The sequence below is a fragment of the Typopeltis vanoorti genome, chromosome 10, assembly GCF_054136105.1.
Source record: "Typopeltis vanoorti isolate ZY-2024b chromosome 10, IOZ_Tvanoo_1.0, whole genome shotgun sequence".
NCBI lineage: Eukaryota > Metazoa > Arthropoda > Arachnida > Uropygi > Thelyphonidae > Typopeltis > Typopeltis vanoorti.
Genome location: NC_143558.1, coordinates 43,490,561 through 43,516,440, shown reverse-complemented (window position 1 = coordinate 43,516,440; position 25,880 = coordinate 43,490,561). Strand labels below are relative to the sequence as shown.

Sequence of the window (25,880 nt, the reverse complement as noted above, 5' to 3'; positions counted from 1 at the left end):
TTTAACTTTGTCAAATGCTTTTTCAAAGTCAATAAATGCAATATGTGTTTCTAAATTATATTCTCTTCTTTTCTCTATTATTAATTTTAGGCAGAAGGCTGGGTCTATACATGATCGTCCTTTTCTAAATCCATTTTGTACCTCTAGAATAAAGTTTTCGGAATATTTCATTAGTTTGTTGTTTAAGATTCTGCTGTATATTTTGTAACATGAATTTTGTATACTGATACCTCTATAGTTTTTAGGGTCATCTCTATTACCTTTCTTAAAGATAGGAATCTCAATTGCTTTTTTCCATTCTATTGGGGGGATACCAGTTGAGTAAATTTTATTTAAAAATAATAAGAGTCTTCCTTTGAATCTTGTTCCTGCGTATTTATATAGTTCTGAACCTAGCTTATCTTCTCCAGGTGATTTTCCGTTTCTTGTTTCTTTCAGGCTGATTTCTAATTCTTCTTCAGTTATTTCCTTTTCATTTTCATTAATTGTTTGCCAGTTGTCGTTTTTAAAATATTTGTCTGTCCACAGTTCTGTGTAGTAATTTAGAAATTCTTCTAATTTCAATTCAGTGTTTAATTTTATGTTTTCTTTGGTGTCTGCATTTAGGTGTTTCAAAATCTTATATACGTTGGGTCTTATTTTATATAAATCATGTTCTAAATTAGAAACAAATTTGTTCCATGATTCTCTATGTCTTTTTCTGATTTCTCTTTTAGCTACGGCTCTTATTCTTTTATATTCTATTTCATCTTCTAATCTTTTACTGCTTAACCATTTGTGATAGGCTTCTTTTTTCTTTTTGATTATTTCTTTGATTGTATCATCCCAGATCTTCAGTTTTTTTCTTTTATTGAATTTTTTGGTCTTTCCTAAGCTTTCATTTGCTGCTGCATTTAGTATCGTTTTTATATTAAGCCATTCTATTTCTATTTCTTCATTTTGTTTTATTTTATTTAGATACTGGTTAATTCTTTGTTCATATAGCCATTGTACATTTGTGTCATTCAATAGTCTAGTTATTACCCTATTTGTATGCAATGATAATAATAATAAACCTTTCACATTCATGGTCTCCACTCTCCCATCGGCTTTAATAACCCATTTCTAACTCATCTGTTGAATCCATAATTTAATGCCGCTTCGAACATTGATTGTACACTTCTTACTTGATTTATTGGTCGTGTTGGTTATAAATAACAGTGAAGTATGTCAGGTTGTACTGGAACACAGAGTAAAGAAATTCTTTACCATAATCCACACATTTAGTTTTATTTTTGATTTTGATTTTATTATTTTTTTAATATGCATGTCTTGTTTGTTGATCTGCAGCAAGTTATTTCGACCGAAATTGCTAATTCCAATATCTAATTTCAATCGGACTGAAATTAGGCGTTTGGAATAATCCTTACGAAACGTTGTCGAGCTATTCCAATTTTTCTTATATCGGACAATTTTCAGGGGATACCAAGGCGCCAAACGTATGGAAAATATGAATTTCAATTACTTTGCAGCTGATTGGTTCATTGGTTTTCATCGGATTATTTGCAGTGCCAAAATTAAACTGAACAGAATTAGAATGATAGCATATATAAGGCAAAAACGAGCCGACGTTTAACAAACGCGTTTTAATTTTGACATAATCTTCTCAGGTTTACGAGAAACATAAACATTATCATAAACCTCACGATATTTTCTCCAAAACAGTCATAAAATAGATAACCGAAAATTCAACTCTGAACATTTTCATTTTATGTTGCACGTTAACAAGAATTTACAATCTAGGACACGCTTTTTTGACGATTATCGATGATCATTTATTTATAAATTGGCGTTAGGTAAACTCTACCCCAGTCATCTGGAATTCAACCTTCTGATTAGGCGTAAATTGTACAATATAGCCAGTATGAAACTACCACCATATTTTAAGCATAATATCATCTACTCCATCTGCCGTTCCACATTTCATGTCGATGGAGTTTTCTAAGTGTAGAAATATTCTCCTGTTTGCATTTTTCCTTGATAATTGTCCACTGTTTTATCACTCGTTAACTTATGGCATAATCAAATTAACACCAGACAGGTTGGATGAGCGGAACAGCTCTCTGTTCTCCAACTTGCTCGCTGTGGTTTCAAAATCCATCACGAACAGGGGTGTTTATAAATGTCTTTAGTGGAGAAATGAAGCGTCTTGAAAAAATACCATTTGGAGTGGCTTAAAGTACTACGTTTCCGGATGGTGGGGCTTATCCTTAATTTCACTCACGGTAATAAATGTACCATTGGTTTACGCCCTTCCGCGTGTGGAAGTCACATAAAAATTACTCCGGATCTCTAAAATATCTAAATATAGTATTCAGTTTTTTGTATCATATCGAGAGCGAAGAGTGAGAAACTGAAAATCGTTAGTATTTTACCTCGCTATGATAAAAATGAATTAAGAAGAAGGACTATGATGGCAAACGATTCGATGCGTATGCTGTGTAGAAGAAATGGATGCGAGTTTTTGGATGTGTGGAGTGAGTTTGAGGGAATGGATTTGTATAAGAGGGTAGTCTAGAGAAACTAATAACTGGTATGAGACAACACAGAGAGTCAGGGAAACTGATTTATAAAGGGAGGAATGATGTTAATGTGTGTGTGTGTGTGTGTAAGAGCGACAATATTATATAATTGTGTTATTGACGAGAATGGGCTTTGTCATGGAAATGTTGACGAGGAGAGAACGATTTCAGGTTTGTGTTCGTCCGGTTCGGATCCGTCATGTGTGTGTGTGTGTGTGTGTGTGTGCGCAAAGATGTCTACATGTGTAAGGCATTATAGAATAATAGAGATCTGCAAGTTGTCCAACTGTGTCAGGCAGACTGTAAGCAAGACAATACAAAAGAACAAACAGGTAGATTATTATGTCTGTACACGAATGTTAGGAGTATCAGAAACAAAGGGATAGAGTTTGTTGCCTTGGTCAATTGCGACCGCAGATTGTGGGTATTAGTGAGACCTAGCTATCAGAAACAGACCTATTAACTGGTATCGAGTGTCATGGTACAATATTTTTAGGAAGGATAGGAAAGGAGGGGGCGTGATATTGGATGACTTGAATCCAGTTAGAGTTGAGACCTATGATTGTAGTACTAATACTACTAACAATATCCCATTTGGCAGTGAGTTTAAAGCCATCTGGTGTGAGGTGGAATCTAACAAGACTAATTACATGGTGAGGTGTTATTATAGACCTGGTGGATCGGTTGCTAGTGATGAAGAAATTCATCACCAAATAGAAAAGATGAGAGCAAAAAGAGTAATCATAATGGGAGACTTTAATTATCCAAATATTGATTAAGTAGCAGTAGAATCTCATGAGAGGAATGAAAATGCTTTTACTGAGCTGTTGCGGGACAACTTCCTCAAGCAGTGACAGGAGAGCAAAGAGTGTTAGATATGATTATAGTGTCAGAGAGCATTTCAGTTAAAGAAGTAACTATTTTGCCTCCGGTTGGTGATAGTGATTGTGTAGTACTCACTTGGGAATTGACTAAGTTTATGAATATCCCATTCAGAAAAAGATTGCAGGCTGAACCACAAAGCAGGAACTTATGATCAACTGAGGAGTATACTGAGTTCAGTGGAATGGAATCAATTGCTGGATGGAAAGAATATCGAGAGTGAATGGGAGGCATTTAAACAACACTTGAATGATGCGATATCAGAATGTGTCCCGAGAGTTTGAAAAATAGAGTAGGAGGCAAATGGATGCGTAATCTTATTATGCAAGAGATTCGTAAGAAAAAGACGATGTGGAAGGAATAGCGTGTGCATAAGGATGACGTCTGTTATGAACGTTATAAGCAGCAGGCTAGAAAGTCACAACTGTTGTACGGAAAGGAAATTTTGAGTATGAAAAGAAAACTGGCTCTGCATGTTAAAGACAATCCACAAGAATTTTATCGATATGCTGCAAGTAAAAGAAAGAATGAATATATGAAAGAATAACTCTTCTAAATCCTGATGGCGTGATGGTTACAGATGCAGAAGAGGTTGTTCAGTTAATGAGTACCTATTTTGTTAAAAGTTATCAATCTGGTGTAAACAACATTGAGCTCACTGTTACCTCTTCACTAGATGAAACGCAGATGTACGAGGACGAGGTATTAGAACTGTTGCACAAATTGAATAAGAATTCAGCAATAGGGACTGATGGGATATCAGCACGTGTGCTAAAGGAGTGTTCAGCTGAACTGGCCATTCCTTTGACCAGGCAGTTTAATACGATTCTCAGAACAGGGAAGATTCCGCAGGAATGGAAGGGATGTATGGTAATTCCATTGCACAAGGGTGGTGCAAAGACAGCTGTATCCAACTATCGACCGATTAGTATCTCAGGAGTGGTGGTGAAGATTTTGGAAAAATTGGTTAGGACTCGCATTCAGAAATGGGTTGACAATGAATCTCTACTTTGCAATGAACAACATGGGTTTACTAAGGGAAGATCATGTTTTAGCAACTTGCCCACATTCTATGACAATATTACCATTGAACTAGACAAGGGGAATGGATACACCATGATACTTTTGGATTTGGCTACGGCTTTTGACAGAATACGGCATCTGCATAAATTGGAAAAAATGGGTCTAGGTTATAGAATATTAGCATGAATAAGGGGATGGCTGACTGACAGATATCAAAAAAGTGGTATACGGGGATGTGTCTGCAAGATTTAAGGTAACTAGTGGTGTACCACAAGGATCAGTGCTTGGTCCACTGTTATTCAATCTGTACATTAATGATATTGGGAAGGATTTGACAAGCGACATACAGTTATTTGCTGATGATGCAAAGATAGGTAGGGTAATGAGGAATGCTGCTGATATGTAGTCATTTGCAGAATGATTTGAATAGGATGGAATTGTGGCCATGGGAAAATGGCTGTCAGTAAATGTAAAGTCATTCACTTCGGCATGATTAGATATCCAATGTCGTATTATATTGGTGGGATTAGGCTAGAAGAATCTGATGAGGCTAGGGATCTTGGAGTATTAATAGATAGGAAGTTGAAGTTGAGGGGCCATGTAGCAAAGACTGAAATCCAACTAAAAAGATAATTGCAATGCTCAAAAGAATTTCACATGTAAAGATAAGGATGTTATTTTGCCTGTTTACAAGGCCTTGATAAGACCTCACTTCGACTATTGTGCACAGGTCTGGTTTACTGGTTTCCGTTATGATTATGATATATTGGAGAGAGTACAAAGGAGAGTGTTAAAAATTATATCAGGATTGCGGAATACTGATTATGAAGACAGACTGAGAAATTGTAGAATGCAGACAGTAGCAAACAGGAGAAAGAGGGGGTGATATGATTGACACTTACAAACTTCTGAAAGGGTCATACAGGATTTCAATTGATGAACATTTTCAATTTATGGAGGGTGGGGAAAGGACGAGAGGGCATCCTTGGAAGCTGAGAATGAAAGCCGCTAAGAAGGGAGTGATGGCTAGAATTTTCTCTCGGAGGGTGGTGCGTGATTGCCATTGGATGTTGTGAGTGCAAGCAGTGTGAATGAATTCAAGAATAAGTATGATAGCTGGTGTGTGTAGTATGTGGCCCTTGATGAGTCCTTGATTCCCTGGAGGTCTCTCTTAATAATAATAATAATAATAATAATAATAATAATAATAATAAAATTTATGTTTTGATTATTTTTTCTTGAACTCTTTCCTTTATAAATGAGATCCGTAAACGCAGAATATGTTTCCTCTGAAAACATATTCTGCGTTTCTAGCTACAATTTATGCGATTTCTTTTTTTCCAGAACTGCTTGTTTAACTTTCTGTATTCACCCTATAGTTGTTATGTTTCTGTTCCTTGCACACAATTTTACCACACGTTGCTGGGTAAATTTGCTTAACTAAAGTTTGGTTCTTGTTTTCAAAATCCTCTACTTTCCCCAATAATATTGTATAGTTGCATGTGTAGCTCATACCCGAAAGTTGTTTGATTTAAAACTATGAATACAAATTTTCCTATTTTTTACATTTTTATTATGCTTAATAAAAGGCAGCAATCAATCTCTTCATATTTCAAATTCCTTGCGTGCTCTGAACTGCTGTGAAGATACCACTATCAAAATAACACAACACTTTGGGTGTTCTCTCCGTGTGACGTTTTCACATTTTTTATATTGTAACACAATGCTGGTAATGGTCACATCGCGTCCTGAAGAGAAATAAATCTAACGAGTGTTTACCATTATTATTATTAGATTTGCTCTTATCTCCCAAGGGTCCACATACTTTTTTTTATGTTTGGTATTCAAAAGTATTTTGTTTATAGTAAATGTCTAGTATTTTGAAATTTGTCGAAATTGCTTGCCATTCAAGAAGTTTAATTGAATACTAAGTTATAGCCATTCCGTCTCATCGGTTTCCTCAGTAACTGAATTCCTAGTGATGAGTACATAAAACTAGTATACATATTAAACGGATCTCATTTATTAACATTGATTATGGCTGTTTTCGATTCCGTTTACAAACCATAAAAACTGGATTTTGGCTATCTGGTTTGTAAATAGTGGATAAATTTTCTAATATTTGTAAAAACAGTTTAAACTAATTATACGAAGAGCCAAAGGCTTCAATTCGGCGACGTGAAACTATTTAAGTTGAGGGATATAACATCCCATATTGTTTCATAGCCGAATAAGAAACTCAAAGAGTTTCATGAGGAATATAGAAACTATATAAAGTTCGGCGAGTCCAAGCGTAAGCAAATACCTGGATAGTGCAACACATAACCCATTTGGTAGTGCAACACTGAGACAACTCATAGCAATGGTGGAGCAAGCTCCGATCGTTGTTCTTGGTATTTTCTCATATTGTGAAACCCAGCTCCTAGGAGATGTATTACTGTTCTATATTATGAGAGGAGGTCACTACCCAGACCGGTTTCAACCTTATGAATAAGTGAAACGGGCTCTAAAAATAAGACAATCTCGAGAGATCGCCCAACTCCGCGTTGTTCCACTCAATGACAGGCTCACCACCACCACCAAGCAGAGCCATAATCTCAGCGGTGGCCCCACTCAGAGACAGGCAAAAACCTACCTCCAAGCGGTGCCTCTCAAAGCCAGATCCGCCTCGCACCGGTTTCCACCTTCATCGGGGTCTCATCAGCGAGTAGGTAGACCTAGGTAATACCAAGTTTGTAGCGAACAGAACTTGCATACCCTACTATAAGAATTGCCAAGAAGGTGTCCTAATAAAGTAATAATTATATGAAGAGCCAAAGGCTTCAATTCGGCGACGTGAAACTATTTAATTTAAGGGATATTACATCCTATATTGTTTCATAGCCGAATAAGAAACTCAAAGAGTTTCATGCCGAATATAGAAACTATATAGAGTTCGGCGAGTCCAAGCGTAAGCAAATACCTGGATAGTGCAACACCTGACCCATTTGATTGTGCAATAAGTGCAGTGATCGGAGCTTGCTCCACTCTTGCTATGAATTTCCTCAGTGTTGCACTACCAAATGGGTTATGTGTTGCACTATCCAGATATTTGCTTACGCTTGGACTCGCCGAACTTTATATAGTTTCTATATTCGGCTTGAAACTCTTTGAGTTTCTTATTCGGCTATGAAACAATATGGAATGTAATATCCCTTAACTTAAACAGTTTTAATACATAAAATTTTATGTCTAAAATGTTTCTCATTCTAAAAAAAAAAAAAAAAAAACAACTTGTAAAGGAATTTTGCAGATTTTCTCCTGGAAATTGATTTTTAGTTTCGAAAACTAGGATTTATGGTTCAAAAACTCGTTTTCATCTAAACATCCAGAGATCACATGCAATTAAGAGATATACAGTAATGTACTGTTATAGCATTTGCCTTAGGGAGCTTTGGTCATAATTCCAAATAATCCTACCTAACCCAAATCTGATGACTAGCAGTGCGCCAGGCAAAAAGCTTCCTCTAGCACAACTATGTCGAGTAAATCTTTTAAAATAAGATAAAATAAGAGTATTTTCTATCTTTATTTTGTACGTGCAATTCGTGAAAACTCGGAGGCAGACTTAGAGCTATAAATTGAATACTTCTGATTCAAGTATTTTTTATACAATTAGATTCAAATATGGTTTTGCTAAATAATGCTACTTCTCCAATGACAACTGAGCCTTAGTAAAAATAAAAGCTTCATAAATGGCTCACAGTATGTTGGTGATTTATCCGTATATTCACTGCCCACTGAGAGATCCTGATACCCAGAATATTTTTTATTTGTGTTTATGTGATGTGTGAGTTTCAAAAAGTGTTTGCTGGCATACGTATGTATCATTATTGTCCAGCCTTCTACCGCGTATATATGTTACTTCATTTTAATCATACGCTTCATTAGATTATATGTAGAAAGAATTTTATGCCTACAGTAAGATAGTAGAGAAGCAGCTTAGTTTATAATGTCGATTGTAGATGGCAGCACATTCGTGATTGGAGTGGCATGTTTACGTTTCATGTTCGACACAATTTGAAATGCATGTGTCATTTAAAATGCACTTGAGTTACTACTGGTTATTATAGGATGTTAATTAGTATAAAAGGTAGTTAGAGATTTCTAAAATACACTTGTGGTGATGTGAACTAGCTCTTTGTCTCTCTCTCTCTCTCTCTCTCCATCTGGTATGTGTGGATATGTTTATCTGAGAATTAAAAAAAATATTTCAGAACATCAAAATAGTTGTCAAGCATTTTTATTTCTTTTAATTACTAAAATCAATCAGGTGACAAAGTAAGAAATATATTGAAGGAATATTATTTCAGTTACTTGATAATGGTCAAGCAAATTGCACTGATTTGATCGATTTACATGAAAAAAAAACTAACAGTAAACACAACAAATAAATTACTATTTTATAAAGAGAGCACATTCTCAGAAGGAGCTTATGTCACAATACATAAAAAATAAAAAACAATGTCACATCTATTAAATATGAGGTTTTAAAAATGGAAAACGCATTTATGTATACATTAAAGGAAAAATTAATTTAAATTACAGTACTGGAAGGATTGTAATAGAAAGATGGTGAAATGCATTGTAGGAAGAAACAGAAGGCATAAAATAATGCTAAAATACATTAAATAAAAGAGAAAGAAAAAAAGTCGAAATAATTACATAAAAGCAAGAAGTTTGAGATACGTGTTTTAATTATTAAAATGGAAATCGATGAAAAAAAGAAGGTTGTGATCTCGACTAAGAAGATGAATAAGAAAAGGAATTTCGAAAGTCAAGTTTCAAAAACAGGAATACGTATCTATTAATTTCTAATATTCACAAGCACCTACCCACATACACACATACAAATCTTTCACCGATATGTATGGCAAATAATTCTTGGTTATAATCACAATAAATTCATAATTATATAAACATAACTACAAATTATCACTTTAACCAGATGATCATACGGATCTTTGGTATTGCCATCGAAATGACGTAACTTGTGACATCACTATTTATTATTTTAATTAACTACACACCACTCCAGTAACAACGAGTAGTTGTCACTGGAGTGGTGTGCAGTTAAAAACATAAACACATCTATGATGGATTTTGTTTGATAGACACGTGATCGATCCAACACGATAATAAATAAACTAAAATTGAGATGAGTATTTAGTTTGTGAATTTTTTTACTCATACTCGTACGTTAGAAATATACTTCAGAGATGCCATTTATTAATCAAACATTTTAATAAAAATTTTAAAAATTAAATATTTTTCAAAAAATTCGTACTTATTTTTTTTAATTTAATACTTAATTTGTTAAAAATTTAATACCATAAAAATTTAATTTAATTAATAATCGGTTTCTTATACATTCCGAGAGAATATCAGAATATCATATTCCACCTATTATTATCATAAGCAAAATTATTTAGTCACACATCAATAATTTTCTCTTTTCATTACTGGATTGAAAGCAATTTTTAGAAATAAGATGTTACACACCAACTCAAAAAATTAACAGTTCTAAATTATTCGTTTTTTCAGATGCTCACAAGATGGCGCCACAACCCGCTCTGCGATGATTCTATCTGCAGCCAACATAGTCACCAGGGAATGTCCTGCTAAAGTCATCAACACAGCGAAACAACTAAGAAGAAATAAATACTTTACCGCCAGTGTCTTTAGGAACTTAAGGCTCTTTCAAAGTGTAGGAAAGGAAATTTTCGCACCATTTGTGCACGTTATGAGCTCCACTGCAACAGAAAGGGTAAGCCTCCACAGATCTGGTCACTTTTGCACAGCGCTCGCACAGATTTCTTAAGTATGTGCCCGGAGCACATGCAGAAAGGGGTTCTCTCGTTGTGTCATCGTCTATCGAATTATCATTACTTCCTGCATCTGGAAAAGGTGCTGCCATCGTACGGTGAAGAAGGGAGATCACCAGAAGCAAGAAGGCGATGGCTACTGGAGCCTGCTTTCGAACAAAAACAGATGAGAGTGCCATTCCGGGAAATATTCTGAACACCTGAAAATAACAATAAATATAAATAAGAAAAAGGGACTAAAACTTACTAATTATTTAATGAAAATCTATAAACAATGCAAGTAATATAAGAAAAATGTAAAAATGAATGAATGTTTAATTTAGTGTGTGTGTGTGTGTGTGTGTGTGTGTGTGAAGATAAAAAAAGTATTCATATTGCTTAGGACTAATATTATTCATTTACCAAAAAGATCATTAAGTTACTTTTTCTTGGCTGAGTGTATAAAGCGAAATGATTTAGCTTTAATGGAAAAAACAAACAGATGCTTTAAAAAGAAATCTACGAACTAAAGAACTGTCTGGTATTTTTACAGCATTTTCAACCGATCAACTATTTATTTGGCTCATGAAAATAAACGAAAAAAAAATAAACAATTAACAACCTCTTACAAAAAAGATAATGCAAACCTCATCGCATGTCATCTTATATTCTTAATAAATGGGAAATTAAATTCTGTTGTCCCTTCCTTACTGATGAGATCCAAAGTTTTAGCTAAAGACATAGCATATGCATTTATTCTCAAATGGATTCTCATGTTTGGCTAGGTGCTAATTATCGAGAACAATGCGTAAATTTACATCAGAAACTACTAACCTACTACGATTTGAGGATGTATAAATTTATTATAAAGTGAATATCCGCAAAAAGTCATATTAAAATGCATTTTTAACTATATGAAGACTAGCTCTAAATAATATTTTTTTTATTAAGATGGCTGACGAAGGATCGATCGACTGTTATCTGGAATGCCTCGGAATATAATAAAAACGCGTCTCTTGTTACATGATAAATACTTTCTAGTGCATCTATTCTGCACTTCTCAGGAAAAGTATCCAAGAATTTATGTTAACAGATATTCATTTAAACTGAAACTTTCACCCTTTTTCCAGAGAAATATTCTTCATAACATCGTAAAAATGGTAACCTACATTTCTTTAGTTCACTGAGAAATAATTTCTAGCTTTCTTACTACGCTTTATACTTGATTTTCGGAAAGTTTAGAAAAAGTCATATTTGATATCGTCTTCCAATGTTTTAAGCTAAGCTCTATCAAAATAATGCTTGACTGACCTTGGATTTTTATTCCCTTTTCTCAAAGAAAGAAATAAAGAACTTGACATTTTTCCTATTAAAGTTTTCCATCTAAACCATATTTCCTATGTTGAGCAAGAGATATTCAGTTTACATGAACCAAACTGAATATTTCTTACCGAACATCGTTAACAGCTTCTATTTAGTTTACAAATTTTGACATTGAAATCGTTAATTCCATGAATATTGTCATTGCTAACTATAAAGAAATCCGCCCTCCCATATTTCGGACAAACAAGTTAAAATGTGGCACATAAAACGAAGCCTCAATGCGATAAATGGCACGATATTATGCGATATTATAACTTGGAAACATTTACATACTCCTAATCATTTATTTTAAAGGAATATGATAATGTTTACATGTTATAATGTCGCATAATATTGTTATTAAACAAAACGTTATTAAACTTATCGACTCGCATGCAAAATTGATTTTGGAGATTTCGTTATAATCAAATATACCAAATGGGAGAGAATTGTATTATTTCTAATGTTTAATATTACATTTCATTGTTTACAGTAATAAACAAAACAAAAGATAACTATGACGTTATATTCAACATGTTACTTAAATTGGTTAAATAAAAAACATTTTTTTCTCTTTATTCCATTATTCTACTCATACTTAATTGAGAAATTAAATAAAAATTCGTGTACATTACCTTTATAAGAAATTAAAGAAAATGTAATTGCATATAAGCATTTCAATAATTAAAATGAACCGAGAGGATACCAGTATTTTATGACAATATTTAAATTAGTAAAGACCGAGAATCATTAAAATTCCCAAACAAGGAAAGCGGGAAGAAGTCATCCCGATCATAAAACCCACGGAGGGCGCCATAGTCTACATGAAATTCTAGAAAAATCTCGTCAGTTTAATATATAATGCCGCTTGTCATTTTTAAAAATTTTTATAATTAATTATTTCCACGTATTCGGCTAGTCGTTTAAATCGACATTTTAAAGCTAGCTTTTAATTAAACTAACCATTAGTTCGAAAATAATGTTTTGATCGTATGACTTAATATCTTACATAATAAGGACGTGGATTTTCTAAAGAGGATACTTTGCGCTGCCAAGTAAAGTCTGAACGTATTCTTTCGAACAAAGAGATACTGTAAGCTCGGGTTTAGTTGACATCCTGAAGGACATTATATTATAATTAAGCCGATGCAAAGTACGGAAGTAACTCGCTTTATGTTTTTCGAAATGAACTTGTTGCAACAGAATTATTGGAAACACGCATCAGTCACAGCATAAATCCAATATCAAGTGTCATATAGTGACATCGGGATTAAAATTCATTAAATATTTAGGGAATAAACATTTAACTGCTTAGTTAACGAGGATAAATCTAATATTCACGGGAAAGGTTTCGATGTGCATGAAAAGTAGGTTATGTAAACATTTATAAAACAACTTTATTTTAGCTGGTTATTCTTATCTTTACAGTAAGCTATAAGCAAGCTGGCAAGCCACTCTGTTATTTTTTTTATTTTCTTTCTCGGCAACTAGATTTGTTAGCCTTTCCTGCTATTTCCGAAGGTCATTTAAACTCAGCTAACATCGCTTGAAACTAGTATTTACCCTGGAAGGCTAGCTTCCTTTGTTAAAACAGAAGCCAAACAGAGAAGTCGTAAATTAAGAGGGAGATGTTAAATCCCGTTTTATTTTATAGCCGGGTACGAAACGCGGGTCGAAATCCATCGACCTCCATAGAGTTTCAATGCCGAAAAAACTATCGGCGGAACCAAGTGAAAATGATCAGTTGGATAGTACCAGGGCAACTCCATGCAAAGGTGGAGCAAGCTCCCTCACCAAACGAAAGGCTATTTTACTGGCGAATTTGTTAATTAAGAGGGAGATGTTAAATCCAGTTTTATTTATGTTAGAGAAGTCGTAAGTTACCTAATTGACGCAATAACAGCTTGTTCATTATTATTAATTAATTGCTAATGCTATAATATATGCATATGTTATGAAGGATATAACATAATTTCTTTGTCTTGTAGAATGCAGACAAAGTACTATTTAAATAATGACTGGAGTATTTTAATACAGTATTTAGAAGAAGAACCGAAAGCGATTATTATATTAACTAAAATCGATCTGGATTGAGGAATCCAAACGGTCTTCGTTATAGAGTATACTGTTAATATTTTCTTTATACTCTGTTGACTTAAAACATACGTTCAGAGAAACAAAATGAAAATAAATTGAAACTGCAAAAGCAAGTAGATATTTAAAATGAAATATTGAAATTACTCTTAAGGTATTACCTGGTTCGAATTAAAGGTAAGTCCTATCACAGGATGATTCGAAGTACAGAGTGAGTTCCCGGTTTGTGTCTCCACCATTGACAGTGTGAGAATAAATAGCCCTTATCATCCTGTTTCCTAAAATATCTATGACGTTTCCAAGAAGTATGACAAAAGGGGAGAAAATGTGGGGGAAGTGCGCAAATTACGAACTTCACTAGCCAGTAGGAGATGAGAATATATCAACCGACCCCGCCTTGTTACGAACTTTCTAATCAGAAACTTTGCTAACGAGAACTCAGTCACATGTTGAAGAATCATTTACTACGGTCGTGGTAGACAGCTACATAGCGTGGGATGGCGTCTATAGCCAACCAGTCGTGGCTCCTTAGCGCCGATTAAAAGCTGAATTCCTATCGCAGTTTTCTAAAAGTAGTACACACGCTCCATTGAAAAAACAACAACAAACCCATTATACATTTTTTTTAATGTGCAACCACATGATTCATTGGAAATACTTCGTTTATGTCACTCCCTTGTGTAATTTTGGCTTTTTATTTTCTTCTGCGCTTCTAAAAGAATAATAATTAAAAAAATCTAAAAGAGAGAATGTTTTGCTAAAAGTAATCATTTCGAAGGAAGTGGAAAAGAAAAATTGAACGTATGGGTTAGAAATAAAAATATTATTATAAATATCATTATTTACTTATAGTGCAGAGATTATTAAATAGGTGCGTTTCAAAAACACGGTTCTATTCCCCCCCCCCCCCCCCCCCCCATTGTAAAATTATTTTAGAATTAGTTTTTCATACACCTTCAAGTTTTTATACGCTATTTTTTACTGATTTCATCAAAATTGTTTATAAAATTTGTAACTTGTAATATTTTTATAATTATTTAAAATTCGAAATATAAAGGACGCAAGTATACGATTGGAAAATTAATTGCGAGGAATGTTACAGATGGATTTTCGCCGCTAAGCGCATCATATTAGAACAAATGTTTTTATCATGTTAGTTTTTATCATTGTATTCTATTTGGAGAATTACTAGTCTATATAAAGTACTTACTGAACTGATAAAAATATCGTCTTAATCCATAAATACAAAATACGATATTTGTATCGTTATTTTAAAATAATTTGAGAAAATTTATAGGCTACGATGTGAATAATTAGTATGAAAATATAGTCTGTTTAGATAAATATAAATCTGATTACTTTCTCTAAATATTGGTAAAATACGTTACGTTTCTTTTATATTATTATACCTACAGATAGCAGTTCACAAACGTGTTGACTTAGAAGTTATTGATCATATTTGTACCTGCCTCTATGACCAGTTTGATATACAAAAGATTTTCTCATAACCTATCAGACAAAAGTTCATGTGTGCAGTCCAGTATGCAAGCTAATGAATATGGAAGACGTGCAGCCAGATAACGTGCAAATGGTAAGCGACATCGAATAGAAAGTTTAGCTTTCCTAGTGGGAAAAAGCAAAACATTTTTATCCATTAAACTTTTCATTAATTTACCAAAATGTATATTTTTCTCCTCACTTCTTGTTTTTTCCCACTTGCGATTCATTGTTAAGTCAAGTATAAATTAAAATATGAGCAGTTAAAACGCTAAGCTTACATTGCGTAGAACTTCAATAGTTCAGAATACCCATCCGATCCGAAATCCAAATGACATTTTGAGTTATAAAATGAAGGGAAATTATTGGTCTAAACTTTAACCATTTCAATGAGGCCAAAGCCAGACCAACTTCTTATTATCATGAAGACAAATCTTTGTCTTCACGATAGTAAAAAGTTGTATACTGAGCCGTATCAGTGTCCAAGTCCTATGAGTAATAAGGAATCCAGCCAAGCACGTAGGTCGCTTTAAGTTATGATAAGAAGCTGTTTAACGAATATTGAAGGGATTACCAAGTAAAAAAAAACAGGAATGACCCCTTTCTTTAAAATTAAATGTTTTTTTTTTCAGAAGATTACATCCAAATAGCCTTGAGTAATTTTAGATTCTGAAAATAGATCCAGTGGGATACTGTAAAACGATGTTTTATGAAAAACAGAAATCACTCTAAAAGTTTTATTTTTCATTTAATCACTTTGCGGCTGCTAAAAGTCAGCCAAGACAGTTACATAGAATTTAACGATGATTCATTTTTTATTTCAGTCTAGAGATGCTTTTCACGAGAGTATAGAATTTCATTCTAAGATTTAAAGGGATTCTCCGAGAAGTATTGGCTTGCATCTCTCTCTCTCTCTCTCTCTCTCCCCCCTAGTTTGAATTACGTATCGCAACCGGAAGTTTCATGATTGGGAGATGTTGAACTATTTCTATACCGTAAACCTAGTGAGCTGGTAGCTAGTTGACAAGAAATGACGTAACTCAGCCCTATTAAGACGAAACGAAGGCGTGTTTTTTGTACCGTCTTTATAAATGTCTCACCCCCTAATAAGGAGACGTATCGCTTCATTCAGATGGGAAAAACCTATCCGAACGAAGCGAAAAAAAATGGGACTGCACAGTGACACTTCAAATTTATTTGGTTTGGGGTCATGAGAGGATTTTAATAAGAAAATAAAAAAATTAGCACCCTAAGAGATTGAAAACTAAATCTAATTTGCCACTCAGCATGAGCAAAACTCCTGAACAAAACATTTTGGACAGGACACAAATTTATTTGACCAAAAACCTAAAAAATGCACTTATAAATTCTCTTATAACTAAGCTTAAAAATCCCAAAAGCGAGTCAAGGAAAAATAAGAAAGGTGCAAAGAAATTTTGTAAGACCACGATCTAGGTATGAAGAACTGGATGAGGAAAAAAGACAGGAAGCATTAAAGGTACTGAAAATAAAGAATAACACATTTCGATATTGGAGGGAAAAAACTATGTAAAGCAAATGAAGTCAATCACCCTCATCTTTCAATTAATCCGAATAGTGAATTACTTTTTTGTGGTTATAGACTACAGCAAATTCTTCGGAGAGCACTGAAAACTTGATCTTAGTAAACTGAGTTCGAATCATGTCTAAGACGCGCAGAACCTTTATCAAAGCTTTTCAGCTGAAGATGAGTTATCTGATGTCATACGGAGATGGTTGGGTTTTTTCTTCTCGGAAACTCGGGTTTTTCATTCCGCAGAAACAGACAAACCGTCCAAAAGAACTTATCTCGTATATAAGAAATTTATGTAGCAGATAATTTTCAATTTTCACCATCTGATGTGATGACAACATATTGGCTATTGTACACTTCAAATGAAAGGAAATGTTAAGTCCTATAGAAGGCTTGCTGGCTAATCTAATCAACGGAACTAATAATGCGGCACAATGTGATTTCACTTTCTTACTAGGGACTCACTACTGTCTTGGATTCTGGATAAAGTGGATTGATAAGAGCTGAAATGGCGAAGCAACTGCAACTAAGATTACGAGGCCAGTATCTTATGTCTGTTTGGTGAAATGAAAAAGCCGAGTTCCTTGGAGGAAATTACCTCCCATCTTGTGTATGAGATCGGCTAGCTCGCCCTCAGTTGAAAAGGCCTCATAAAGGTCCTTCTCGTCCCAGATAAGATTTGATTGTCTTTTCAACCGAAGGACAGCTCTCGCGTTATCGAGACTATCTTCAATTAACAGATGCAAAATTATTCAAAGAATTGTGCCTAGCCACAGTGAATAGTTTCTTCCCTCTTTTATTTGCAGTAGGAGAGAGAAAGAGAGAGAGAGAGAGAGAGAGAGAGAAATCCCGGTAAACGGTCGAATATCTGTGCAACACTTACCTCTTGTATTTCACTCCGTAAGACGAACCACGTCCGGCTTTCTTGGCTGCAGAGCAAGAATGAACCCTACTGACCTCAGTACGTGTGGCTATTTGCTCAAAGTCTTGGCACAAAACCAAGTTTTTTTTCTGTCTCTAGACACTTAATAGACTCAAATTTGCGCAACAAGTTTCAAGTGGTGAAAGTTCAAGTCGGGGAATTGCTGAAAGAGTTAAACCGATTTTTCTCCATAAAGGTGAATACGATTGCCTCCCTTCAGAAACGAATGACACAATATCTTACGTAGGAGAGAGAGAGAGAATAGATAGGTTTTGCCTAATGTGATTCCGCGATTCTCACTGCTACTATAGCAGGGAATATGGTGTTAGAAAAACTTCGAATATTTCTCAAGAGAAACGTGAATTTTTTTCCCAAACTGTTAATTGATCGGACAGTAATCTTTATAAATTCAATCATAAACAGTCCAAATAAAATTAAAATTTGCTAATAAGACTGTAAAATAATCTTAGTCAATGTTCCATCTCGGAATAACTGCACATGTTTTCGATATGAATTGAGCATATTCTTTTGTGCATTGTTATATGTAATTTTATATTTCACCTGATTTTATATTTTCAACATTTCAGTGCCATATGATTTATTCTGACATTCCGCCTTTTAATTCTAACCCATTCAGCAACTCACTACACGATCTACTATAATTATACGTTACTGATAATCGGATGGTCACAAAGCCTAACTCTACGCATAAACTCGAATTAAAAATAATAATCAAAATTATATATAAGAAATATTGTTTTGAAAAATATTATTCAATAATTTTACACTTTACTATTTTGCATTAATATTTTCATTTCGAATATAATATTATTGTACGCATGTGATAAATCGTATTATAACGTATAACATAAAAGGTTTATCTTGCCAAAACATTTCTCAACAGTACGTAGGCTCTATAAGTACTTAACTTTCTTTCTACCGTTTATATTAAATTTTTTATATTAAAATATATATATATATATTTTTAAATTTTGCAAAGGCTGCTTAAATTTGTTGATCCCCAAACAAAATTTTTTAGTAAGAGCTTTAGTAGTTTAGTAGGTATCGATAATTTATTGGAAGATGCAAATTCCATGCAAGAGGGTGAATCATTATTAGGGATTGTGAAACCAAAGTTTGGAGGTAGCACCACTGATTTTCCAGAGAACGCACATCATTTAAAAATTGGCATCCTTTCTTAAAGCTAACTAGTCGAAACAGATATTAGTGATATAAAAAGATAAGAAAAATCGTCTGAAATGACGTCTGTATTTTGAGTGGCAATTCTAATAACAGAACAGATGAAAGTTTATTATTTATTTATTTGAGTATAAAAAGAAATACTTATTTAGATCACGAATTCGCGAATGGCCTACCTTACTCATCCGGCAATTATATTCCGGAACTTCAATGAACATTCTCTTCTAATTTTAGCATTCACTAATTTTTGTTACGAATCATAAATGCAAGCGGATGTGACAAAAATAAACTCTGTAGGTGTTACAGCATCCGCGTTTTTTAAACAGACAGATAAAAAAAACTTCTCTTAAAATTAGTTTAGACATAAGCAATTATAGTTCAAAAACATGTTTATCAATATGTAAATCATCATATTTTACTCTAGAACTAGAATTAGCATTTTAGTTGAGCGGTGTAAGAGCGATATTATCCTATGTTGATTGAAGAGATTTTTCACTCAGACTTTTTTTATATCAGAATCACATGCAAACAAAAAAAACAAAAAACAAAACTTACCTGTATAAATTTAATGACGTGTCAGATTTTTTTTCTGCGCATGCGAAGTGAGGAAAACTGCTATTTTGAAATTTCTACCATCAGAACCACCTTTGAACCTGCTTTTGTGATATAACGTTCTCCTTAAGTGTCCTAAATATCTCGAGTGTTGATGTAATGTGTTATCTTTTTCACGTTCACTCTTCCTCTGCCTTCTTCAGATAACCCTGTGGCAGATTACCAACGCATAGTGGCCCTGAATGTGAGCCAAATCGAAAACTAGGTCACCAGGCTTTACAATGAAGACCAAAGTCAAGCCCACATGTTACACACGCATATTTCCAATCATTTTTCAGTGTCATTATTTATTTTATTTACTGCTAAAAAGAAGCACATAAATCTACATACAAAACAACACGAAGATGACATGCGTAGTAAAGCAATTAGTTGCCTTTAAGGACTGTAACCTTGAATCAAATAACTGAATTGCATGCGCTTAGCAGTTTAATTGTAGTGTTAATATTGCAATCTTTTATTCAAGGAGAAATTATTAGGCAGACAATAAACTGAGTTAGTTTTTCAATGCTGTAACATAAGAATCGTGTGATAATATCGACTCGCTATATGCATATTGTTTTTCCATTTTTATAAGATGTTTTCACAGCCTGTACTTGTCTAGCATATTAATTAATTTTTAATCAGAGCGTTTATAATTAAATAATGGAAACATTTAACTCACGATTATTTAAATCATTTTTTTAATTCTTAATTTTAATTTTTAGTTCTAAAGTTTCTTAATTCATTTCCATGATTTAATTTTATTTTTTAATTATTATTTCTTTGAACTGTGCCTTGTTGTTGGATACCGGACCGGTTACATTTCAGAGTCAACTACTTATTGCATTGATTCTATTTATTCGTAATTTTATTTTTACATTCATATCAGAAATATAAATGTTAGTAGACACTTCCTTTGCCATTTCTCTCATACATTATTACAAAACTCACGGCTTCAAACTTTGCGGTCGTTCACATCCAGTTCCCAATTGCTGTTCTGGCACTAGAATAGCTCACTCACACTTAAATCAGAATTGCGGACTGGGTCAACAAGGTTAATAACGTTGTTGTCCAGAAGCCATTCTTTCACAGTGCCGCAGTGTGGAAGATTCCTTTTCATCTTTCTTTTATATTACACCCAAGGGTCTGTTACGAGCAAGTAACTCGATGTCTTATAAATCTAATTTTGGTGATGATAGGACTTAGCATTTTTCGCTGCTGACGCTATTTAGCGTTCGTGTAGTTTATTTTTAGTTGCCGCAGTCGCCACGTGGTGTCTGCTGTTTGTACAGGTTTAGTGGTCAGTAAAATCTCTATATTGGCGTAGGAGGTTGTGGATAGCGTAATCGGTCGGTCAACCTAAGGGGATTTTTTTCTAGAAATTATTGTTCCTGAACCTCTAGAAAATGAAAGGCGCTTTAAAAGAGTTTGTAGAAAATTGAAAATATTAAATTAGAAGTGAATCATGTCAACAAGTTTGCTATCCGTATTTTCCTTTGCCGGTTTGTCTGTTTTGCAGAATTGAAGGAAAAAAAAAAAAAAAACAGTTTCCGGAAAGGAGGAATCCTTGGAATCTCCGTATGACACCAGTAAACGCACTTCGGGCTTAAAAGTACTTCTAAATGTTCCTCGCGACCTAGATTTAGTCGATAGTAGCATCACGACTATCGACTATGCGACCCGAGCTGCTGTAAAGAAGGCTTCCTTCGTATTAAAAGAGAAAAAATATTTTAAACATAGGCAGACCTTTCCAGCACAAAATGCACCTTCCTCTTGTATCTTTTCCCTATCAGGGATATATTTTATAACCCGTTCCACTATTCCTCGGTAGTTCATTTTGATTATGCGCTCTTTTTTAATTAAGCTTTTATGACTGGTCTATTTTATTGTACTGCACAGATATTTTACGAAAATTGTAAAACACGTTTAATTATTATACACTAAGAAACAACACGGGATTAAAAATATTTGCGTCTTAAATTTAACAACTTAATGTGAATCATAAGTTGATTATAAGTGATCGTTGTAGCAGCCTTTTGGCTCCCACTTTCTCCACTCCAACTTTCTCTTCACAAATGGTGATGTATGATCGGACAATCCAAGATTCTGATTGTTTTCAAGCAGCAGACCACTCACCCAGATAAGTATGAATTAAATATGGGCCCTTGATGCAATTCATATGCCTTTCGCTATGCAACATGACCCCTGCCTATAACCCAAAGTGATGTGTGTTAGTCGTTGGCAACTTGTAGACTATCGGCATTTATCACCATCATTATTCTTATTAAACGTCATCAATGCAAGTAAATCTGAAATTTATTTCGAGCGATAGTTGTCCTTGTCGTCCATGCCTCTCTTCACCATAGATAATGAGTCTACGAAGCTCCCATGCCAGAATGATACTTCACTAAACCTGAAATTTACAGCAGTGGCAAAGGATGCTGGTTCTGATATATTTCCCATCGAATCTACTGTACTTCCACTGGTGCAAGGGTTTTTGCTTTTTTTTTTATCGTGACCATTTTTGTATGGAGCTAACATAACCGCGATAGTCTATCAGATGAAGCATCTTTCGGTTGTTGTTGTTAGTGGTGGTGGTGGTGGTGTTATTTGGGTCGATTGCTGAAGCGGCTAAGTCTATGAGGCCAGTGTATTAGGTCTGTTGATTGTATTTGTATGATAAGCTTTATCATAGAGGATAAGCTTTATCATCAAAGACCGGGAGAAAAAAAACACCGGTTTGTCTGTTTTGCAGTATAAAAAAACTCCAGGATTCGAACCCATTTCTTCCCAGCTGAAATACATCGCCGATAGCGACTAAGCTACGGAGGTTCGGAATCTTTTGGATGTTCCCCGATGTTGTTAGTATTTTGTTGTTCACGAATTTGTATAATAATTCTCTTCTGCTAATTTTTCCAGTCCAAGTGTTGTACAATAAATATAATATTTTACAAATTTCCTAGAATACAAACTTAGGTTTCCCACCCCCCATCTTCTCTTTCGCGTTAAGTTCAGTGGTCTGTCACGGCCAAGTAACTGGACTTATTATAAATCTGATTAGCACGCTTATGATAGAGCAGTTAATCTTCTCAGTATTGTCTTGTCTGTAAATTGCGCTTTTCCTCTGCCGATTTACCTGTTTTGCGAGATAAAAAAAAAAAACACCCTGAGCGTCCGGGAGAAAAAAAACCTGCCACCTCTGTATGAGACTGATTAACTGACTTTAAGTTGAAAAGTCGTTATAAACGTTATTTGCATCCTAGACGAGATTTGAACCCTGGTCTCTCCACCTGGTAATGTTGACACTGACTGAGCTACAGAGGCTCTCAAAACTAACTTCACTAAAACGAATATGCTGTTGTTTTTGAACGCGACGATAACCTGTCACAAGTATCTGGACATTTTATTAACACAATGCAAGTGAGCCATTCTTCTCCAACATTTTTGAAGTTTCCCCCTTACAAGACTTTAGACAAGAATGACAACTGACATACGCAGTTGCTATGGCAACCAAATCGGGGATTTCAAGTAACATTTGACTTTTGACGAAAAACAAAAAAAAAATGAGAGAAGGTAAGGATCACTTAAAGATAAATGCAAGGTAATGAGAAGATGCTGGGTCATCGTCCAAACACATGCAGGCAATGAAATAAATCTCTTATCTTTTCTCAGACAGCCAAAGTACACATCATAGTACGTTCACATTTGGATAGATATGTTACTAAACTGACATGCACACTGTAATCAACTGTTTTATTATCTCTTCGGTTTCTGTCCACAGGTGTAGAATTCAACAACGCTTCTATCAGTCAGTTAAGTAGTTTCGAAATGCCATTCTTGAAACACAGACGGTCAGTTCACTGATAACACTAAACACTGGAAAAAAACCCGCAACTTCCGATCAATATTTTACGACACCCTTGGTTATGGAATCAAAGACCAGAAACGGAACGACACACCAATCTCTTCCCAGCAATGGATTTATGTCCTTATATGGATATCCATATAAAGACTTACATAACTCTATGTATGCCTTCTATTCTATAAATATAATTAAATATAAAATCTGTAAATATAATATAGATAATAGCAGGAATCTCTGCTGTCATCCGTTGCTTTAGCAAACACGCTTTTCTGATTTAGTAAGACTGGAAATCAAAGTAATGTTTTTTGGATCCATTAAGAAATATTTTTAAATGTTATATAAAATTGGAATAAGAAAATTTGTATGATTGATTGTTTGGTATTTTATTCCTCTCCAGAAAAGTAGCAAATTTTGTAGATCCAAATATCACAACAAATAAGATTAGTCATATAGGACTTTAAAATCATTAAAATTACGAAAATATCCTTGAAACTATGGAAATTCTTCTCGGAAAAATTAATATTTTCCGACGATTCCTACAAATGAATTGCATCGCTAACTAGTCTAAGATAATACATACTTACAATATCTAATCATATAGCTTTAATTACCGCATACGAAAAAAACGGATATTTTTTTACAAAATTTTATTTTTCCCAGAAACTCGAGTTTTTCATCTATCAGAACACCAAACCAGTCAAAAAACACACGCAGTTAAAATTTTCTCAATATACCGGCTTCATAGCCTTAGTTGTTTCTAATGTAATTTACGAACAACATGATCTAAATGAAAAACAACAACAACAACAAAAAAAAAACCTTGAATGATAGAAGAAGCGCAGATAATTTGTGGATTCAGTGTACAATATGCCATATTTTGTTCGGTAAAGAAATTCATTGCGCCCGTTAGCGAAATGTCTAATATTCTGATGGATTTGTGCATTTCTTAAAATGCATTAAGTGCTAAATACATACCAAATGGGTATTTTTTACAAAAGGAATTTAGTCTGGTTAAGACCAATAATCAAAGAAAACGGAGAAAAACAGAAATAAAAATTTTGAGCACTAAACTGAAACGTGTAGAAAATATAAAATTTAACAAGAAGTGATCTCATTATTGCTCTCCATAGAAACGAATGTTTGACTCAGTGTAAATACCTGGCGGTTGCTCACACGTGAGATCTGCACGTAAGAACAACTGAGTCATTGTTATTTGTTATCACATAGCCTCCGGCATCTATTGAACTGCTCTTTGTTGGGTTCAGTAAAGCTGTAGAAGTTATACCGTTAAGAAAGTATGGCTTTGCAAAACCTTATGGACGCACTTGCATCTTCTTTTATTATTTTTTTTTCACCTCCAATAAACACAGTAGTTCTTTTTTTATAGATTGAAGCAAGTTCAATGGAGAAGTGCAGTTCAACATATACCATTTCAACTGTACTATTGTTTGCACTTGAATTCTGTCGTAAGTGAAAGGTTATGAAAGAATAGATCAAAATAATTTCCTGTCTCTACTCCTTGTTAATATCTGAAAACGATGGATGGGCGTTCTCTGAAATCAGTACATTAGTTTTAGAAAAGTCTGATATCCATAGATGGAATACATGCTACCAACCTTTCAAATGATAGGGCGTCTGATTCAGAGATAGTAACTTCTTAAAAGACTTAGAAACAGATTTAGTTTCTATAAAATTTTTTAAAAAATGCTGGTCCTTTTGCCTGACAACGAGAATCTAGTTATGAATCCTACACAAAAACTACTGAAATTTAAAATCATTAATGTGTCATCATTTTGTTTAACTTTGTCGTTATCCCACACTGGAGTGAAGAGATAGGATTGGATAAGCTTAAAACAGAAAAAAAAAAACTTAAATTGCTCTTCAGTAAGAATACTTACGAATCGTTCGTCAATATTATCAAAGACAATTTCTCTTTTTGGCTCTATTAACCTTCGTGTCTTGTTTTTAATACTTCAATATTTACTTTAAACTTTAAATGATCAAAGTGTGAAGTTCACGTCAATGACAATTCTTCATATGCACTCTCAGTTGCACTGGCAAAACTCTTTCAGCGTGAAAATTGTAAGCACAGTCGGTTGCTAGGCGTGGGGTTCAGGTATCTAGAAAGAGCTGACACTGTTATTTATCAAATTTAAATGAATAAATTCAAACTGATATAAACATCATCTGTCCTATAAATATGTGAACCAAAGACCATCATCACGTGTCAATCGAAATCAAGATTTCTGTACTTTTAAATTGATAGTGGAAGGGGTAGCATCCCCGCAACCCATCAGACTCATTACCAGTTCAGGGTTCAGTTGATATATTGGTGTCTGATTCCGATGGGTACAGACTTTGACCAAGATTACGATACCTGCACACAGTCATAAAAAAAACCATCTATGATCTTCGCATGCGAAATCCTCTCTCTCTCTCTCTCTATTGTGTGTGTGTGTGTGTGTGTGTGTGTGTGTGTGTGTGTGTG

At 34.2% G+C, this 25,880-nt stretch overlaps 1 protein-coding gene and 1 long non-coding RNA gene across 6 annotated transcripts in view; one reads left to right on the top strand and one right to left on the bottom strand.

Annotated features, from left to right (window-relative positions):
* Positions 1–10,181, top strand: part of LOC150102370 (uncharacterized) — a 399,049-nt gene extending 388,868 nt beyond the window's left edge. For all 3 annotated transcript variants that reach the window (XR_016548919.1, XR_016548918.1, XR_016548917.1), the window contains one exon: positions 10,050–10,181. This is a non-coding gene — a long non-coding RNA (uncharacterized LOC150102370). The remainder of the gene's footprint in view (positions 1–10,049) is intronic.
* Positions 8,733–25,527, bottom strand: LOC150102369 (uncharacterized). 3 transcript variants are annotated; one of them, XR_016548916.1, is made up of 2 exons: positions 25,291–25,527; positions 8,733–10,530 (listed from the first exon to the last, which is right to left on the bottom strand). XR_016548916.1 is itself a non-coding variant. In XM_090398847.1 (2 exons), exons 1-2 carry the CDS (start codon positions 14,002–14,004, stop codon positions 10,195–10,197), a joined length of 414 nt encoding a protein of 137 aa, XP_090254973.1. In that variant the 5' UTR covers positions 14,005–14,212; the 3' UTR covers positions 8,733–10,194. The 3 variants fall into 3 exon arrangements, 1 of the variants encoding a protein (XP_090254973.1); XR_016548915.1 differs by lacking the exon at positions 25,291–25,527 and adding an exon at positions 17,698–17,792; XM_090398847.1 differs by lacking the exon at positions 25,291–25,527 and adding an exon at positions 13,927–14,212.
* Positions 25,528–25,880: the final 353 nt, after the last annotated feature.